At 43.8% G+C, this 15,238-nt stretch overlaps 1 protein-coding gene across 3 annotated transcripts; it reads right to left on the bottom strand.

Annotated features, from left to right (window-relative positions):
* Window positions 1-338: 338 nt before the first annotated feature.
* On the bottom strand, window positions 339-12,521 carry SURF1 (SURF1 cytochrome c oxidase assembly factor). Of its 3 annotated transcripts, none has more exons than XM_028715922.2 (9): window positions 12,366-12,521; window positions 11,429-11,510; window positions 9,772-9,899; window positions 9,097-9,179; window positions 7,834-8,025; window positions 6,668-6,740; window positions 6,408-6,570; window positions 3,901-3,982; window positions 339-857 (listed from the first exon to the last, which is right to left on the bottom strand). In XM_028715922.2, exons 1-9 carry the CDS (start codon window positions 12,432-12,434, stop codon window positions 791-793), a joined length of 939 nt encoding a protein of 312 aa, XP_028571755.2. In that variant the 5' UTR covers window positions 12,435-12,521; the 3' UTR covers window positions 339-790. The 3 variants fall into 3 exon arrangements, with proteins under 3 accessions (XP_028571755.2, XP_028571756.2, XP_028571757.2); XM_028715923.2 differs by lacking the exon at window positions 12,366-12,521 and adding an exon at window positions 12,023-12,318; XM_028715924.2 differs by lacking the exon at window positions 9,097-9,179 and having other exon boundaries at window positions 9,824-9,899.
* Window positions 12,522-15,238: the final 2,717 nt, after the last annotated feature.

The raw sequence follows: 15,238 nt of genomic DNA, 5'->3' as shown, positions 1-15,238 counted from the left end.
TAGCACCTAAGAAGAATATATTCCAGCGTTCCTTTCTCCATTTTCTGTCCCAAGGGGGAGAATTTAAGATTTGCCCCAATAATGAGCACCCTGGAAGCTTATCTCTGCAGGTGTGAAAGCTCAAACAACACCTTCATGGAGCTTTGGCCAATGTTAGCTGCAAGTATATTGGGTTCTAGAACATTTCATAAGCTGCCTTGACAAGACAACAGAAATTGATCAGCTCACAGGGGAGACTGCAATTGAAATACCCTGCAACTATGAACTTCAGAAGTTTACAATACTTCGTTTTGATAGGGACTTGATGTCATTATTGTTGCCAAGAAGAAACAAAGCTGTATATGCGACATGATTTATTTACTACTTCATTACATGGAACTTTGCATCATATTGTATCAGCAACATGCTGATTACTTGCACAAACACTAATACTCTTGAATCCTTATTTCCTTCATGTCATTTCTGATTACATAGAATTAAGCAACCCAAGATAAGCACTACAATTTGAAAGGCTTTCACCCTCCCTGTTAAGGCCCCCATCATCCTAATTCCTCCCTTAACCATGCCTACCCAGAAGTGAGTCCTACTGAATTCAAGACTGCAGCTCTAATATATTGCAGCCGACTCTCAGCAGAACACAGGAGTCTTCCTTGCTTGGGTCTGCTTGCTCTGGTCACTGAAGTGCTGCAATCAAGTCAGAAGGACTGTTCCTCTGTATAGTGACCTCAGAGACTGGCTGCAGTTCCTGTGAGCATTTTGAAGCCAAGCTTGCACCAAGGAGTTGTAAGTCTTAGAGGTGAACCTTCTGAATGAATTTCTTGTACCACATGTAGGAGGTAGCTGCACACAAACCATACCTGCAAAGAAGGGAGAAAGCTAGTGTTAAGACAAGGTTAACCTGCAAAGGGCACACAATTTTAGGGTCAAATGTATGCAAAGGGTTGCCACAAAATGAGTACAAAGAGGACAGCAAGCTGGGGAAAGGGGTGTGCGGGGCCATAGCCACACAGTTTGGGCTGGCGGCAGCCAGGGAATGCATGCCTGTACGCCTCTCCTGGCTCAGGCTGGCAGCGGCCAGGGTGTGCAGAGCAGCCTGAGTCAGGCAAAATAAAAACTGTCCCCCCAACTCAGACATTTCCTTTAAAATTTATAAGTACCCCTGAATGAGCCTTTTGTCCACTAAAAGAAGATGTCTGGGAACTCCCAGACATGGCAACCCTACCCAAGTGTCATCTAGTGTAACCCCTGCAATGCATCATTGCTTTCATTTGGCACATTGATTTGGCCATTTAATAACCAATCATTTCCCAAAAATTCAAGAGAGAACCAGAATCATGGAAACTGCAAAATATACATCCGTGCACTTTACTTATTTTGATGGTGGCCTTGATGAGAATCAGGATTTTTGTTTTTTGTTATTTAGATGTTCCGTCATACAATTTAATTAAAAAAAAAACATAACAGAAAAGAAACATTAAATCATTATACACTATCCAAAATAAAATAAACCCACCACCCTGTTTAACTTCCCTCCACCACTACTCATCTTCTCTAGAATCAATTTTATCCTTATTGCATTCTGATTGTTTTTATTTTCTCTATATACATACAGTGGACGCTTGGGTTGCGAACGTGATCCGTGTGGGAAGCACGTTCGCAACCCGCAGCGCCGCATCTGCGCACATGCGGGTTGTGATTGGGTGTCTCTGTGCATGCGCGAGTGCTGAAACCTGGAAGTAACCTGTTCCAGTACTTCCATTTTTTGGCACGTCCGTAACCTGAAAACCCATAACCTGGAGTGTCTGTAACCTGAGGTACCACTGTACATATGTCATTGATAATTTATTGTTTTGATGCATTTACATTCTTAATCTATTAGCATGTCTTTTTTAGAGCAATATTTTGTCATATAACCATCAAAGCATTGCCATTCATTTTTTAGTTTTTGATTTGACTGCTGATGTATGGATGCTGTTAATTTAGCCAATTTTAAATATTCATTTAATTTGAGAATCCATTCCTCCTTGGTAGGTAGTTTTTTAGCTTTCCATTTAGATGCTATTACTATCCTGGCTGTAGTGGTCATGTATAAGAAAATTCTTTTTTTCGATTTCGGTATTTTCCTAAAAGGCCCAGTAGGTAAGCCTCTGGGATTTTATGCATTTTTTCCAACTCATGTATTTCCCCCAAGAAGTACTTAACTGGGGTGCAACTCCACCACATATGCATTGTTGTACCAGCTTCCTTGTTGCATTTCCAACAGAGGTTAGATTTCAGTTTATAGATTTTTGCTAATTTGACTGGTGTTAAATATCACCTGTATAACATTTTGATGAAATTTTCTTTTATTGTACTATAGGCGGTAAACCTTATATCTTTCTGCCAAAGTTTCTTCCATTGCTCTAAATATATTGTGGCCAAAGTCTCGCCCCCATTTAATCATTGTCTCTTTCACTTCCTCGTCAATCATGTCCAAATCTAGCAAAAGGTTATACATTTTAGATAGAACTTTTTTTGTTTTTTTAATAATGTTTCATGCATTAATGAATTCTGTTTAGCAAAGCCTCTCTTCGAGTCCGAGTTAAAGACACTTCCAAGTTGTATATATTGCCCTCTGTTGGAGACATAATGCCTTATTTCCTCATACGGTCTTATTCTAAGTTTACCTTGATCTTCCATTATCAAATCTCTGTAAGTTGCCCATTCCTTACTCATGTTTAGTTTTTTCATGGCATGGGCTTCTAGAGGTGAGAGCCACCATGGTGTCATTGGCTTCAGTCTCGTTCTGTACTTACTCCAGACGTTAAATAATGCGTTCCTAATTAGGTGACTATTGAAGCCTTTATGGACTTTGATCTTATCATATGTGAGGTAGGCGTGTTAAAGCCCTCCAGGTCTTAATAAATCTGCTTTTTCCAAAGTGATCCATTCTTTCAGGCATACAAGGCATTCTGCTTCATAGTATAATTTTAAATTTGGCAATGCCAGACCTCCCCTCTCTTTTTTGTCAGGAGCTTAAATTTTATGCGAGCTTTCTTATTTTGCCATATGAATTTTGTCATATCTTTCCACCACTCCTCGAAACATGTTTCTCTAGATATTATGGGAATTGTTTGAAAGAGAAGGAGCATTTTGGGAAGGACATTCATTTTTATTATGGAAACCCTTCCTCCTATTGATAACTTTAGATTTTTTAAAGGCAGGACTATGTTATCTTCAAATTTTTTATAGTGGATCGACGTTAGTCCATCTCGGCCAGGAGCTTTACCAATTTTCAAACTAGAAATTGCTTGGTGTAATTCCATTACCGTAACTGGGGCATTTAACTGTTCCACTTTCTCTTTGCTTATTTTAGGTATTTTCCTCTTTGAGAAGTAATCTGCAATTTCTTGTTCTGTTTCTGACCCTCTTTTATATAGTTTTGTGAAGTATTTTACAGAACATTTATTGATTTCATCTTCCGTTTCATAAACCTTCCCTTCGTACTCTATTTATCTGACTTTCTTTTCATTTTTTCTTTATTTGCCATGCGAGTAGTCGTCCTGGTCTATTCCCTGCTTCAAAGAATCTTTGTTTCATCCATTTGATGTTGTTTTCAATCTCATTATTTAGCAATGCTGAAAGCTGCATTTGCAATAATTTTATATTTTGACTCAATGTTTTATCTTTAGGGGGTTTTGCTAAAAAAAAATCTTGATTTTTCTATATCCTGCTTTATTTTATTTAATATTGCATATAATATTGTCACCAGCTAAACATCACAATATACAGACATATCACCATGTCTGAAATAAGGATGGAGCTATAAAGAAGCATTAGCTGGCTTCACAGCTTTTCCTGCATCATGATTTTCAAATATCGCCCAGCTCTAGATAAAACCCCAAATGTTTTGTCACTTACCAGGTAATGATGTATTGCATGTGCTCGTTGCGTAACGTCACCCTCGTCTGGCCTCCAATGGGCCCCCCTGGAACTGTGCTTTCTGTGGTTGCAAGAGAGAGACAGCAGTGAGTCAGAACCAGATGCAATATGAGCCTTTAGAAAAGAAATTCAAACACCAGGGGCAGCTTACTTTTATGTAATAAGTGAAAACCTATGTAGTCTGCTCTCAACTCCCACTCCCATCTCACTCTCCTTGCCACAGCTCTCCCATGCTCAGATTTTCTGTGTAACTCCCTGTCCGACTTCACCCTTTGTATAGCATAGCAAACCAACCAAATGGATGCTCTACCCAATCCACACCTGGCTCTGACATAAAGGTAAAGGGACCCCTGACCATTAGGTCCAGTCATGACCGACTCTGTGGTTGCAGCGCTCATCTCGCTTTATTGGCCAAGGGAGCCGACGTACAGCTTCCGGGTCATGTGGCCAGCATGACTAAACCGCTTCTGGCGAACCAGAGCAGCACATGGAAACGCCGTTTACCTTCCCGCCGGAGCAGTACCTATTTATCTATTTGCACTTGACGTGCTTTCGAACTGCTAGGTTGGCAGGAGCAGGGACCGAGCAACAGGCGCTCACCCCGTCGCGGGGATTTAAACCGCCGACCTTCTGATTGGCAAGCCATAGGCTCTGTGGTTTAGACCACAGTGCCACCCGCGCTCTGACATAAGTGGCATTAAACTAAGTGGAACTCCATTCAGATCCTGCCCCCTCCAGAGCAGGAGAAAACATGCTGCTTCCATCTTCCATGTGACACCCCATTAGATATTTGAAGGTGGCTACACTATCTCCTCTCAGTCTTCTCTTCCAGGCTAAACATACCCAGCTCCCTCAACCGTTCCTCATAAGGCTAGGTTTCCAGATCCTTTATCATCTTGGTTGCCCTCCTTTCCGCCTGTTCCAGCTTGTTAATATCCTTAAATTGTGGCACCCAGAACTGAACACAGTACTCCAGGTGTGGTCTGACAAAGGCAGAATAGAGCGGAACTAAGACACTATATTTCTGTTGATGCAGCCTAGAATAGCTTTGGCTTTTTTGCTGCTGCATCACACAGTTGAGGTTGTGGCCTCATGTTGAGGCTGTGGCCTAATAAGACCCCTAGATCCTTTTCACATGTACTGCTGGCAAGACAGGTGTCCCCCATCTTTTATTTGTGCAGTTGGTTTTTCCTGCCTAAGTGTAGAACCTCACATTTGTCCCCACTGAAATTCATTCTTGCGTGTATGTAGCTCTGCATGTGTGTAGCTCTACTCAATACTACTCTATAATTTAGGGTAGATATATGTCTTATATATTTTTAATGTGTAAAAAACATCCTAGTTAAAAATATTCTTAATATTGAACCAAACCAATAAAAAAGAGATGTCAAAATATATGTTACTTACTAAATCTGTATAGTGTTCATCCTCCAAAAAAACCTCAGAATAATGTACATGGATTCCACCCCATTGCCTCTCATATTATTTTATTTATTTATTATGTAATATATTTATATCCTGCCAAGTTGGAATTCAAGGCGGCTTACAACATTTAAAAACATCAGTCATAGAATAAAGAATAATAAAAACAAACTGGTTAAAAACAATACTTAAAATACATGACAATATATCTAAAACCAGCAATTAAAATTTGAACTGACAGCAGCCTAGTCATCATTTAGTTTCCAAATGCATAAAGCCCTTTGCTGCAAAAGTAAATTGATGCCTCCTTGCCTGAATACAAGAAGGAGCCAAGTCACGAGGAAGAAACTTTGTTTGCTGATTGGAATCTCCTTCCCACGGCACGGCTGAGGAATGAAGAGTCCAATAAGCAAACAAATTTTATTTTCCTCCCGATAAGATCCATGGGGCTTTAAGGTACACACCATGCCTCTTGTTAGGCAGAGTAGAGACCCCAATACCCTGCTTAGCTTGATACCATGCTGGGTTTCTATTCTGCCTAGCCAGAGGGACACAAGTGGATCCTATGTGGGGAAACAGATTGGGCAGGCAGGAAATGGCCATTTACTTTGCAGTAAACTTGGCTTTACCTTGCAGTAAAGTGCTGCTTTCTGCCTGCTGCCTGCAAGACCAGCTGGGCAGTGCATTCTCAATATATTACAGGGTGAAAAAATATGAAACCTTGATTGTGGTCTGGAGTTCATATTGGTAAGGAACAAAGTATCGATATATCACCCATCCCAACTTACCTTCACAGAGCTATGATTCAGAGTTCCCTGGGAAGAGGGATTGACTATTAAACCACTAGTAGCTGTAGCTCTGGGAGAGGAAGGGGGGGGGGGGCTACTAACAACTCTCAGTACTGTTAACAAACCACAGTTCCCAGAATTCTTTGAGGGGAGCCATGACCGTGTCAAGTGGTATGATACTGTTTTAAATGCAGATGGGGCCCAAAGTCAGGAGCCTGTTGCAGTCCACTCCTATTAAAAGCCAAGACTACACAGCCAGGTCCTTGGGGAACTCACTGAAGTCTGCATCAAGGAAGATGGGCTCAGCTCCTGTCACTCTTGCCATGGCATCCAGGTCCCGGTAATGCCAACGATTCCTTTCAATGTCGTTCTTTGGAACAAATGGCTTGCGGGTTTCCGACAGCCTCACCACCCCTGTGAGCTCAATTTCCTCTTCGATCTACAAGGAAGAGTCAAATAGCAGTTTCTGTCCTTTAAAAAAAGAACACAATATCTTATGATATATAATGTGGTAGTTTCCATCCCTTGCTACCTACCTGTCCTCGCAACCTAGTCTCTGGCTTAAGTTTCTTTCTGGAGACAAACCCTCTGTTGACAAGGATTGTGATCCTGCAGGGTCAGGGGGAAAGGGAATGAGAGAAGACAATAAACTCTGTAAGCATGGAAGCATCCAAGCCCCCTAAAGCAGGAGTGGACAATGTTTGGCATGCCAGATCTTGGCTGAACTACAACTCCAGGTACCCCTGGCTGTTGGGTATGTTGGCTGGGGCCGATGGCAGTTGTACTTCAGCAACATCTGGAGGGTCCACTTCTGCTGTAAGGCACCAAACATTGTAATTCTAAACTCAGAAGCAAGCATCATTTATTCAATTTGGCTTACTCACAAGTCCATTTATATAAAACTTATTTTTGCTAGCCAGCTGGGAAGAGTTAAGAACACAGCCATCAACATTGCATTGTGGCAATTTGATTGGACTCTGTTTGGATTCTATTATGAGTGCCCTACATAGTACTGTTAACATACTAACAGTTCTCTTTCATGTAACTTGGCTTTTGACTCCACAGCAATGGTTTTTCTCTCTCCTCTCTGTGCTCAGAGTAGATCCACTCACTTAGCTAACCAGCCCATGCACCTTAGAGTAGGTTCTAGGGCAGAAGATATCTGTTGGCCTTGAAGATACAGGATTCTTTCTTGTTGTTTTCTGCAACAGACTAACATGGTCAGGTGCCTGGAAAATTGACATTTTACGTTATGATGGTTCAGACATTGTTATCAACGTGAAAGAAACCTATGCTAGGCAAAATTCAGACATATTAGTGAAATTACATACATTTGATAATAGGAGATATGCCTATCTCCTATAATTAAATTCATGTAATTTCACTTATACTTTTGGAAAAGTTAAAAAACAAAAACGGATCATCACAGGTTTAAGTACATTCTGAAACAAGCTATGACTCCTTTTACAGAATCCAGAGAATGACTTAAATAAAAACAGTGCAGAACATTTCAGGTCCTCATGGTTATGAGGCAGAATCTGAATATATACAGACTGTATTTACTGAAGGGCCTTGATCCTCTCTAATGTCACGATCCTATGCATGTCTGCTCAGCCAAGTGCCCCAGATTTCAACAGAGATTGTTTGCCAGTAAATGAGTACAGGGCAGTGGCCCAAATTGTTTGTCAGTTAATATACTTACCCAAGGTCTATACAGTAAAAGGGTGTGATGACATTGGCACCACTCTCAGGATTGGACATCAGCTGGCCAGCATCCCTGGCTTCTTTCTCTGAATCAACCAACGAACGTGGAAGGATGTACAGCTCCTTGTCATGAATGAAATACCCTCGGACCTTGACAGGTCTGTATTCCAACTCCTTTAGCTCCGAGAAGCTGTCAAAGGACAGAAAGCAGCAGGTTTGAAAGAGAGGCTAAGCTGCAGCCCAAGGCAAGGAACAGCTTCACCGACTTAAATTCTGCAGAATATAAAAAGGGCTACTTTGTTTAAAGTGGCACTTTGAAAAGCAGCACACACCCTCCACACGTTTACTGTATTTTTCGCCCTATAGGGTGCACCGGCCCATAGGGTGCACCTAGTTTTCAGGGGGGGGGGGAATCAAGGAAAAAAATATGATCCCCCCCCCCCCCCGCAGCTCTGGGAGCAGCGGACAGACTGCACGCAGCCTGTGCGCTACTCCAAGACCTTCTCCCTGCTTTTGCGGGAGGTGGCGGAATTCCCCCACCTCCCGCAAAAGCCCACAGGAGCCGTGCGCAACTCCTGTGGGCTTTTTGACCAGGAGGGAGAAGGGACTGAAACGGCCAGTCAGTCCCTTGTCCCTCCTCGGGGAAAAGCCCCCAAGAGTGGCGCGCTCTTTAAAGGGTGCTCGGCTCCTGCGGGCTTTTCTACGAGGGGGGAGAATTCCCCCCCCCCATAGAAAAGCCAGCAGAAGCCTCACACCCTTTAAAGAGCGCGCGGCTTCTGCGTGCTTTTGCGGGAGGTGGGGGAATTCCCCCATCTCCTGCAAAAGCCCACAGGAGCCGCGCACCCTTTAAAGAGCGCGCGGCTCCTGTGGGTTTTTCGACTGAGCTTGTAGGGCTGGGGGGGTGGGAGAGTGCTGCTTTCCCCCACCGCCAGCCTCCAAACCAGGTCGGAGAGTAGCGCGAAGGCATTGCACGCCTTCCCGCTGCCCCCCCCCCCAGCTTGTGGGGCTGGCGGTGGGGGGAAGCACTGCTTTCCCCCTACCGCCAGCCTCAAAGAGCAGACTCTCCTGGCTTCAGCGAAAGCAACACGAAGCCTCCGGAGCGCAGGCTTCGTAGGCTTCGTGTTGCTATCGCTGAAGCCAAGGAGCTTGCATTCGCCCCAAAGGATGCACACACATTTCCCCTTCATTTTTGGAGGGGGAAAAGTGCGTCCTATATGGCGAAAAATACGGTAATTGATTCCAAGCCAGTTCACATACTTACTCTGCTGGGAGTGGGATCGGTTCTGCTGCCACCTTGGATTCCAGATCAGAGATCAACTTCAACTTCCATTTCCGCCGTTGAATCTGACATGGGCATAAGGGCTCTTAGGGGCCTTGAGGGCAACACCAGACGTACATTTGCCCTCCCCAGCACAAAATTTCCCTCCCACCAAGGCAGGATAGCTGATTTACTACAGAAGTATTTGCATTACAAAAAACTTAAGCTTTTCTGTTTCCTCCTTTGAAGCAAAACAAAATGCACATTTGAAGGAAAATGTGGGTTCCTCCTCTCAAATTCCGTAAATGTTTATTTGTTGTTGTTGTGGTTTAGTCATTTAGTCGTTTAGGACTCTTTGTGACCCCATGGACCAGAGCACGCCCGGCACTCCAAATGCTTATTAGTTCTATTCAAATAAAAACTACTCCATGTTATCAGCCAATAGTAAATGAGTTGGACTGAATTCCATTAAGTTAAACTGGGCAAACAGAATGAAATTAATGTATCTATGATAGAAATGCCTGTTAATATCAATCTTTGATAATGACTAATTTTGGAAACAACTCACAGTAGAGGTTCTTGCACTGGCTACGAGCTGTAACTGAAGACATCTCTGAACACTGGCCCTGAATCAAGAGACCTCACAGAGCAAGCCTCAGATTCAGCGTTTGCATTTACCTGCCACGTTCCAAGGCAAAATGTCGCTATGGGGATTAGGAGGAGGCCCCACCTGAGCACAGCATCCTCTCCAGATTTGGCAGAAGCAGCTGTGGAAATCCTGGACAAGGCAGGCCTCTGGGGAATCTCTGAGGAAAACGACAGGGGGGGAGGAGGAATGTTTGTGTCATCTGTGGAAGAAGCTCTGTGCAGTACGTGGTTCATCACTACCATCAGATTCATTAATATCCAGCAATAACTTATTATTTGTATTAGTGATTCTGGAACATAGGTGTCTGCCTTATACTGAGTCAGGCCTTGGTCCATCTAGCTCAGTACTGTCTACCCTGGCAGGCAGCAGCTCACCAGGGTTTCAGGCAATGGGTCTCTCTCGGCCCTACCTGGAGATGCTGGGGCTTTTAGCATGCAAGGCAGATGCTATGCAACTGATCCACAGAACTTGCTATGGTTCTGACATAACAAACATGAGGAAAGTGCAGTTATGCCCTCGCTGCCTCATTTCAGTAATCAGCAGAATATTTTCCTCAATTGCCTGGAGCCTGAGATGGCCCTGGAATATTAAAAAAACCCACTTTGCTGGTCCAAGGAAGGGAGAATGCACCTAGATGCTCTCTTACCTACCTGAGTTTTAAAAATGGCAAATGGCAGTAACCACCAATCTCCAACGCTTCCAACCTTTACAGCCAGTAGCCAGAAGACATTAGGGCAATGGGTCATTGCCTAACCAGCCTCAGATGCATCCCCATTTGTGGAATGCACTCCCCAGGGAGGCATGCCTGGCACCTTCATTACATATTGGAGTGGATTATCAGAATAATGTTTATATATAGCAGACAGAATGGAAAGTTCCTTTATTTTCTTTGTCTCTCTCTCTCTCTCTCTTTTTCTTTCTCTCTTCCTTTTTCTTTATCTCCTCTCTTTCTCTTGCCTTCTCCCCTCTATCTCTTCTCTATTCCTCCTTTCTTTTTTCTTATTCTTTTTGGTCTGCATTTTTATTTAGACTAACATTTTAGTTTTGATAAAAATATAATAGATAATATTCTTTGTATCCCTTTTTCCAAACTTTAATAAAAATTATTTTTTTTAAAAAATACTGACCTTTAGGTGCCAGGCGAAAACATTTCTCTATAACCAGGCCTTGGGCTGATTAACATTCTATGGCCTTTTAAATGTGTGTGTGAGGGGGAAGGGGGGTTATTGAGGTTTTTTTTGGCCTTGTTATGTTTTTTGTTCTCAATTGTATTTTTATGTGGTCAACTGCCCTGTAATATTTACCTGAAGGAAGGCATACAAAATAAATAAATAAATAACTACCTGGTGACGACAAAGATGACTTGATGATAACAACAACTAAAATGAACATGTCAACTCAAAAGTCACAATAATAAATGAATAAACAGATATAATTAAAATATCTACTCAGAAGTCAGTCCCACTGAATTCCAGAAAACTTACTCCCAGGTAACTACATACAGGAGTGCAACCTGAATATAGAATACGGTTAGCAAATATGACCAGCTAAAGTAGAAGCTGATCTTCTTTGGTCCATCTGGATACCCTCCTCTGTGCAAATAAAATTAAGAAAACAGAAACCAGGCTTCAGCAGACAAGCTTCTCCTAAGTCAACATGTTATGAAGTATTAAGGGTTTTATTCACCTTTATGTGGTTGTAGCAGGCCAGAAGGTGCTTTAAAATAGGTGCATCCAAACAACGTCCTTCCACCGACATAGTAAGGGAGCTAAAAGCAAAACAAAAGGTGCTGATTGAATTCCCCCCTTACATTATAGAAACTTATAAGAAGCTGAATTTCAGATGTCATTTTTGGAAAAGAGTTAATTGCAAAAGATGAACAATGATACCAGTGTTAAAAACCAGGCAAGAAACAAAGAGAAAAGGGAAGAAAAAGAGGTAACTCTCTCTCTCATCCTCATCCTTCCTCATCCATAGAAAGGTGGATGGCCTACCTCACCTGGCTGTTGTGTAGGAAAATAACCCTAGTGCCTCAAAGGCACTTTGAATGTTAAAAGAACTTCACAACATTATTACTTATTAGACTTGTCCGGCGCTACTCAAGGCAACTTGCAACACATCTAAAGTGTAAGAAATGGAATGAAATAACCCTCATAAGAGCCACAGGAAGAGTTGAGACCAGACCAATGACAACTTAGCAATATCACGCAAACCCCTTAGGAGAGGCTTTTGTCAAGGAATGGACACATTAATCTACCCAAATTAATAAACGAAGTTGACCTGTATCATCTTTGTGGTTTTTAAAAGCAACCTTAGCAGGAGATGCTTCCACCCGCATAGCTGGGGACGAAGAACCGTGCCCGACCTGTTGAATTGCCACCTGTCAGGCTGCTGCGAGAGGCCCCGAAGGTAAACGGCAGTGCAGCCTTATGCGGGAGCTGCCTTTGGAAAAGATTGTCCCGACAGGCATTTTAACGGAATTCTGATTTTTATGAATTTTAACTCATTTTCTATTTGCGGTTGCATCGAGGTTTTTTTATACAGACAGCCGTGATTTAGCAGCATGAAAACGGCCAAAATAATAAAAACTGAAATCGAAATAATAAAATAAAACGGCTCCCACCTGGCCCGCCTTCGCCCGCAAGGGCCCCCTCAGCGCAAAGTCGCCTAGCAACCGCAAAAACACAGACATTTCCCACCCCCGACTCCTTTCACGGGCCTTTCCTCTTCTGGGTCACGCGACTTCCGCTCTCCCAAGGCTCCTTAGAGGTGGGTCTTACGAGGCGCTTCCGTCACAGAACACACAGGGAGCTCCTTCGCCGCCTAACACACTCTCTCTCTCTCTCTCTCTCTCTCTCTCACACACACACACACACACACACACACGCACACAGCCTTACATCATCATTATCGTCATCATTATTTAAAAAAGAGCATCTCCTCACGGACATAGAAATGTCTCAGGAGGGAAGGACGCCGCATAAGTAACACTCTCTTTTCACCCCGCATATGGCGGCAATGAGGGCAGGAAACCCGAAGTTTTAATAGTTGTCAGGCCAGCGTTCTCCCCGTTGGGAGCTGCGTGCGCTGAGTGTCCTGCCTCCTGGGGATAACGTGGAGCGGGCACGTGCACTCTTCTGTGTTATGAGAACACGTGTACTGTATGTGGATGCCGGTTGTGCAGGTTATCATTTGAAAACTCAATGAAAGGATTCCAAATGTCAATAAAGTCATCTGCTGCTCTTGTGCTGCTCAGTCCATACACTTGTTTCCAGCGAAAAACATGTAAATGTTCCAGTCTCTTCCAATTCTGTGTCACCGATAGGCGTGCTGCCACAATAAGTGATCAGTTATCTGTAGTAAAGGTTAAGCTGTTTTTCCCTGAAAGTGGTTAACAGTCCTAAACTTGGTGTGCACTGTACTTCTGTGGTGTGTCTTATTTATATGAACACCTTTTGCCAAAAAGGCTGTGCGTATTCTCTTGTCCACCCCATGTGGAAAATTGTACCAATTGTATTACAACCTTGCCAATCCCAAGGTGAGAGTGATTTATTAATACAGGTGCATTTCAGTGGGGTCAGATGCCATATATGTAATAGCTTAAATGTATTCTCTCATATATGAGTTGAGAGTGATTCACCTTTTTTCTTTTCTTTTTTTGCCTTGCCTATCCATCTCTTCAATTTTAATGCCTAAATCAGATTCCCACAACTGTTTTACAGGATCATATTGCCCAATGTTAATTTGTTGAGTATTTTGTAGGGTATAGTTAAAAAAAGGTTTATCTGGGTTCAGAATTAATTTTCAAATGGTGTCAAGTATCTGGTGGCATGTGTTGAGAGCTTAAGTCTGACCATTGTATTCTGTAACCCTTAATTTTGTGGCTACTTGGGGTAGTTTTTGTTAACTGTACCCTGAGCAGGGAGCAATTTCACATGGCAACCTGTTGTTCTTTAGTTGCTGTCTGCACCTGACCCACCCACTGAAAGTCTCGTTCCTCCTCCTTTCTCTTGCTTCTTTCCCCCATTGGCAGAGAGCTGAGGAATACGGCTACGGGCAGTCTCTGATGGAGCGGCTGTGCAGACAGCTGGATGCGCAGCTCCAGAATAAAGTCATTGACAGGCTTCCAGTCCTGCGCTTGACCACTCAGTACAGGATGCACCCTGAGATCTGCCTCTTCCCTTCTAACTACGTCTACAACCGTGCCTTGAAAACTGACATGTGCATAGTCACCTTTTTGTTATTGATTATCTCACCTCAACAGACATTGCAGAAGAAGAAGTGGACGAATGAATGTGGACGAATGAACCTGAATGTGGACAAAGGTTCTACTTTATCCTGGATTTTTCAGAACCCCCAAGTCCAGTGGTGGGTCGGCTATGCTCTCCAGATGTTGCTGGAGTCCAGCAGCCCCAGCCAGAAGGGCCAGTGGTCAGGGATGGGGGGACTTGTAGTCTGGCAACACCTGGACATCATATCCGGGGTGTGTGTGTGTGTGTGTTTTAGGGGGGGGGGGAATACACTTGCTCAGGCACTATAGGTGAGTACTCAGGTGAGTGAAAATTCTGCACATGATCATAGGCATCCATCCTGATTCCTTCTGGCAACCTGATTTGATACGTAAACAATAATAATCTTTCTTTCTAACCATTTCTGAAACGTTACTCTTGAATTATGTGCTCTTTGATGCTTGTCTGGATTTGTATAGTGGCAAGTAGCTATATGGGACGCGGGTGGTGCTGTGGGTTAAAGCCTCAGTGCCTAGGACTTGCCGATCGAAAGGTTGGTGGTTCGAATCCCCGCGGCGGCGTGTGCTCCCGTCGTTCGGTCCCAGCGCCTGCCAACCTAGCAGTTCGAAAGCACCTTCGGGTGCAAGTAGATAAATAGGGACCGCTTACCAGCGGGAAGGTAAACGGCGTTCCGTGTGCTGCGCTGGCTCGCCAGATGCAGCTTCGTCACGCTGACCACGTGACCCGGAAGTGTCTGCGGACAGCGCTGGCTCCCGGCCTATAGAGTGAGATGAGCGCACAACCCTAGAGTCTGGCAAGACTGGCCAGTACAGGCAGGGGTACCTTTAAGTAGCTATATTTATGCCAAGCTACTGCTGCTGAGCTCTTTTTTTGTTGTTAGTGAAATTCTTGGATCAGAGCTGGGAAACCTGCTGTGTCCCTCTCGATGCTGCTGGACTCCCAACAGCCCCAGTCAGGATGGCCTATTGGGGGTGGGGGATACTGTCCCGCACCACCTGGAGGGCCAGGGTTTCCCCATCCCTGTGGTGTACAAAAGTGCAATAGGTAGCCAGCTCTGTCCATAATCTCCCTGCTGGATGAAGCCAAGGGTCCAGTTTATTTATTCATTGCATTTATATCCCAGCTTTTCCTCCAAGGAGCTCAAGGTGCCGTACATGGTTCTCCCTCTCCTCATTTAATTCCCACAACCGCCCTGTGAGGTAGGCTGGGCTGAGAGGCAGTGACTGGCCCACGGCCGCCCACTTTC

The sequence above is a fragment of the Podarcis muralis genome, chromosome Z, assembly GCF_964188315.1.
Source record: "Podarcis muralis chromosome Z, rPodMur119.hap1.1, whole genome shotgun sequence".
NCBI classification, from domain to species: Eukaryota; Metazoa; Chordata; class Lepidosauria; order Squamata; family Lacertidae; genus Podarcis; species Podarcis muralis.
Note: the sequence above shows the minus strand (reverse complement) of the source record. Positions and strands in the feature narration are given on the sequence as shown.

Bases quoted from the DNA above. Each gene is read 5' to 3' on its own strand.
- SURF1 (XM_028715922.2), bottom strand. From the start codon at position 12,434: ATGTCTGTGTTTTTGCGGTTGCTAGGCGACTTTGCGCTGAGGGGGCCC. The intron at 9,180-9,771 runs GTAAATGCAAAC...TGCCCATGTCAG, and splicing joins TTTGCCTTGGAACGTGGCAG to ATTCAACGGCGGAAATGGAA. The intron at 858-3,900 runs GTAAGTGACAAA...CCTTCTTTGCAG, and splicing joins ATGCAATACATCATTACCTG to GTATGGTTTGTGTGCAGCTA.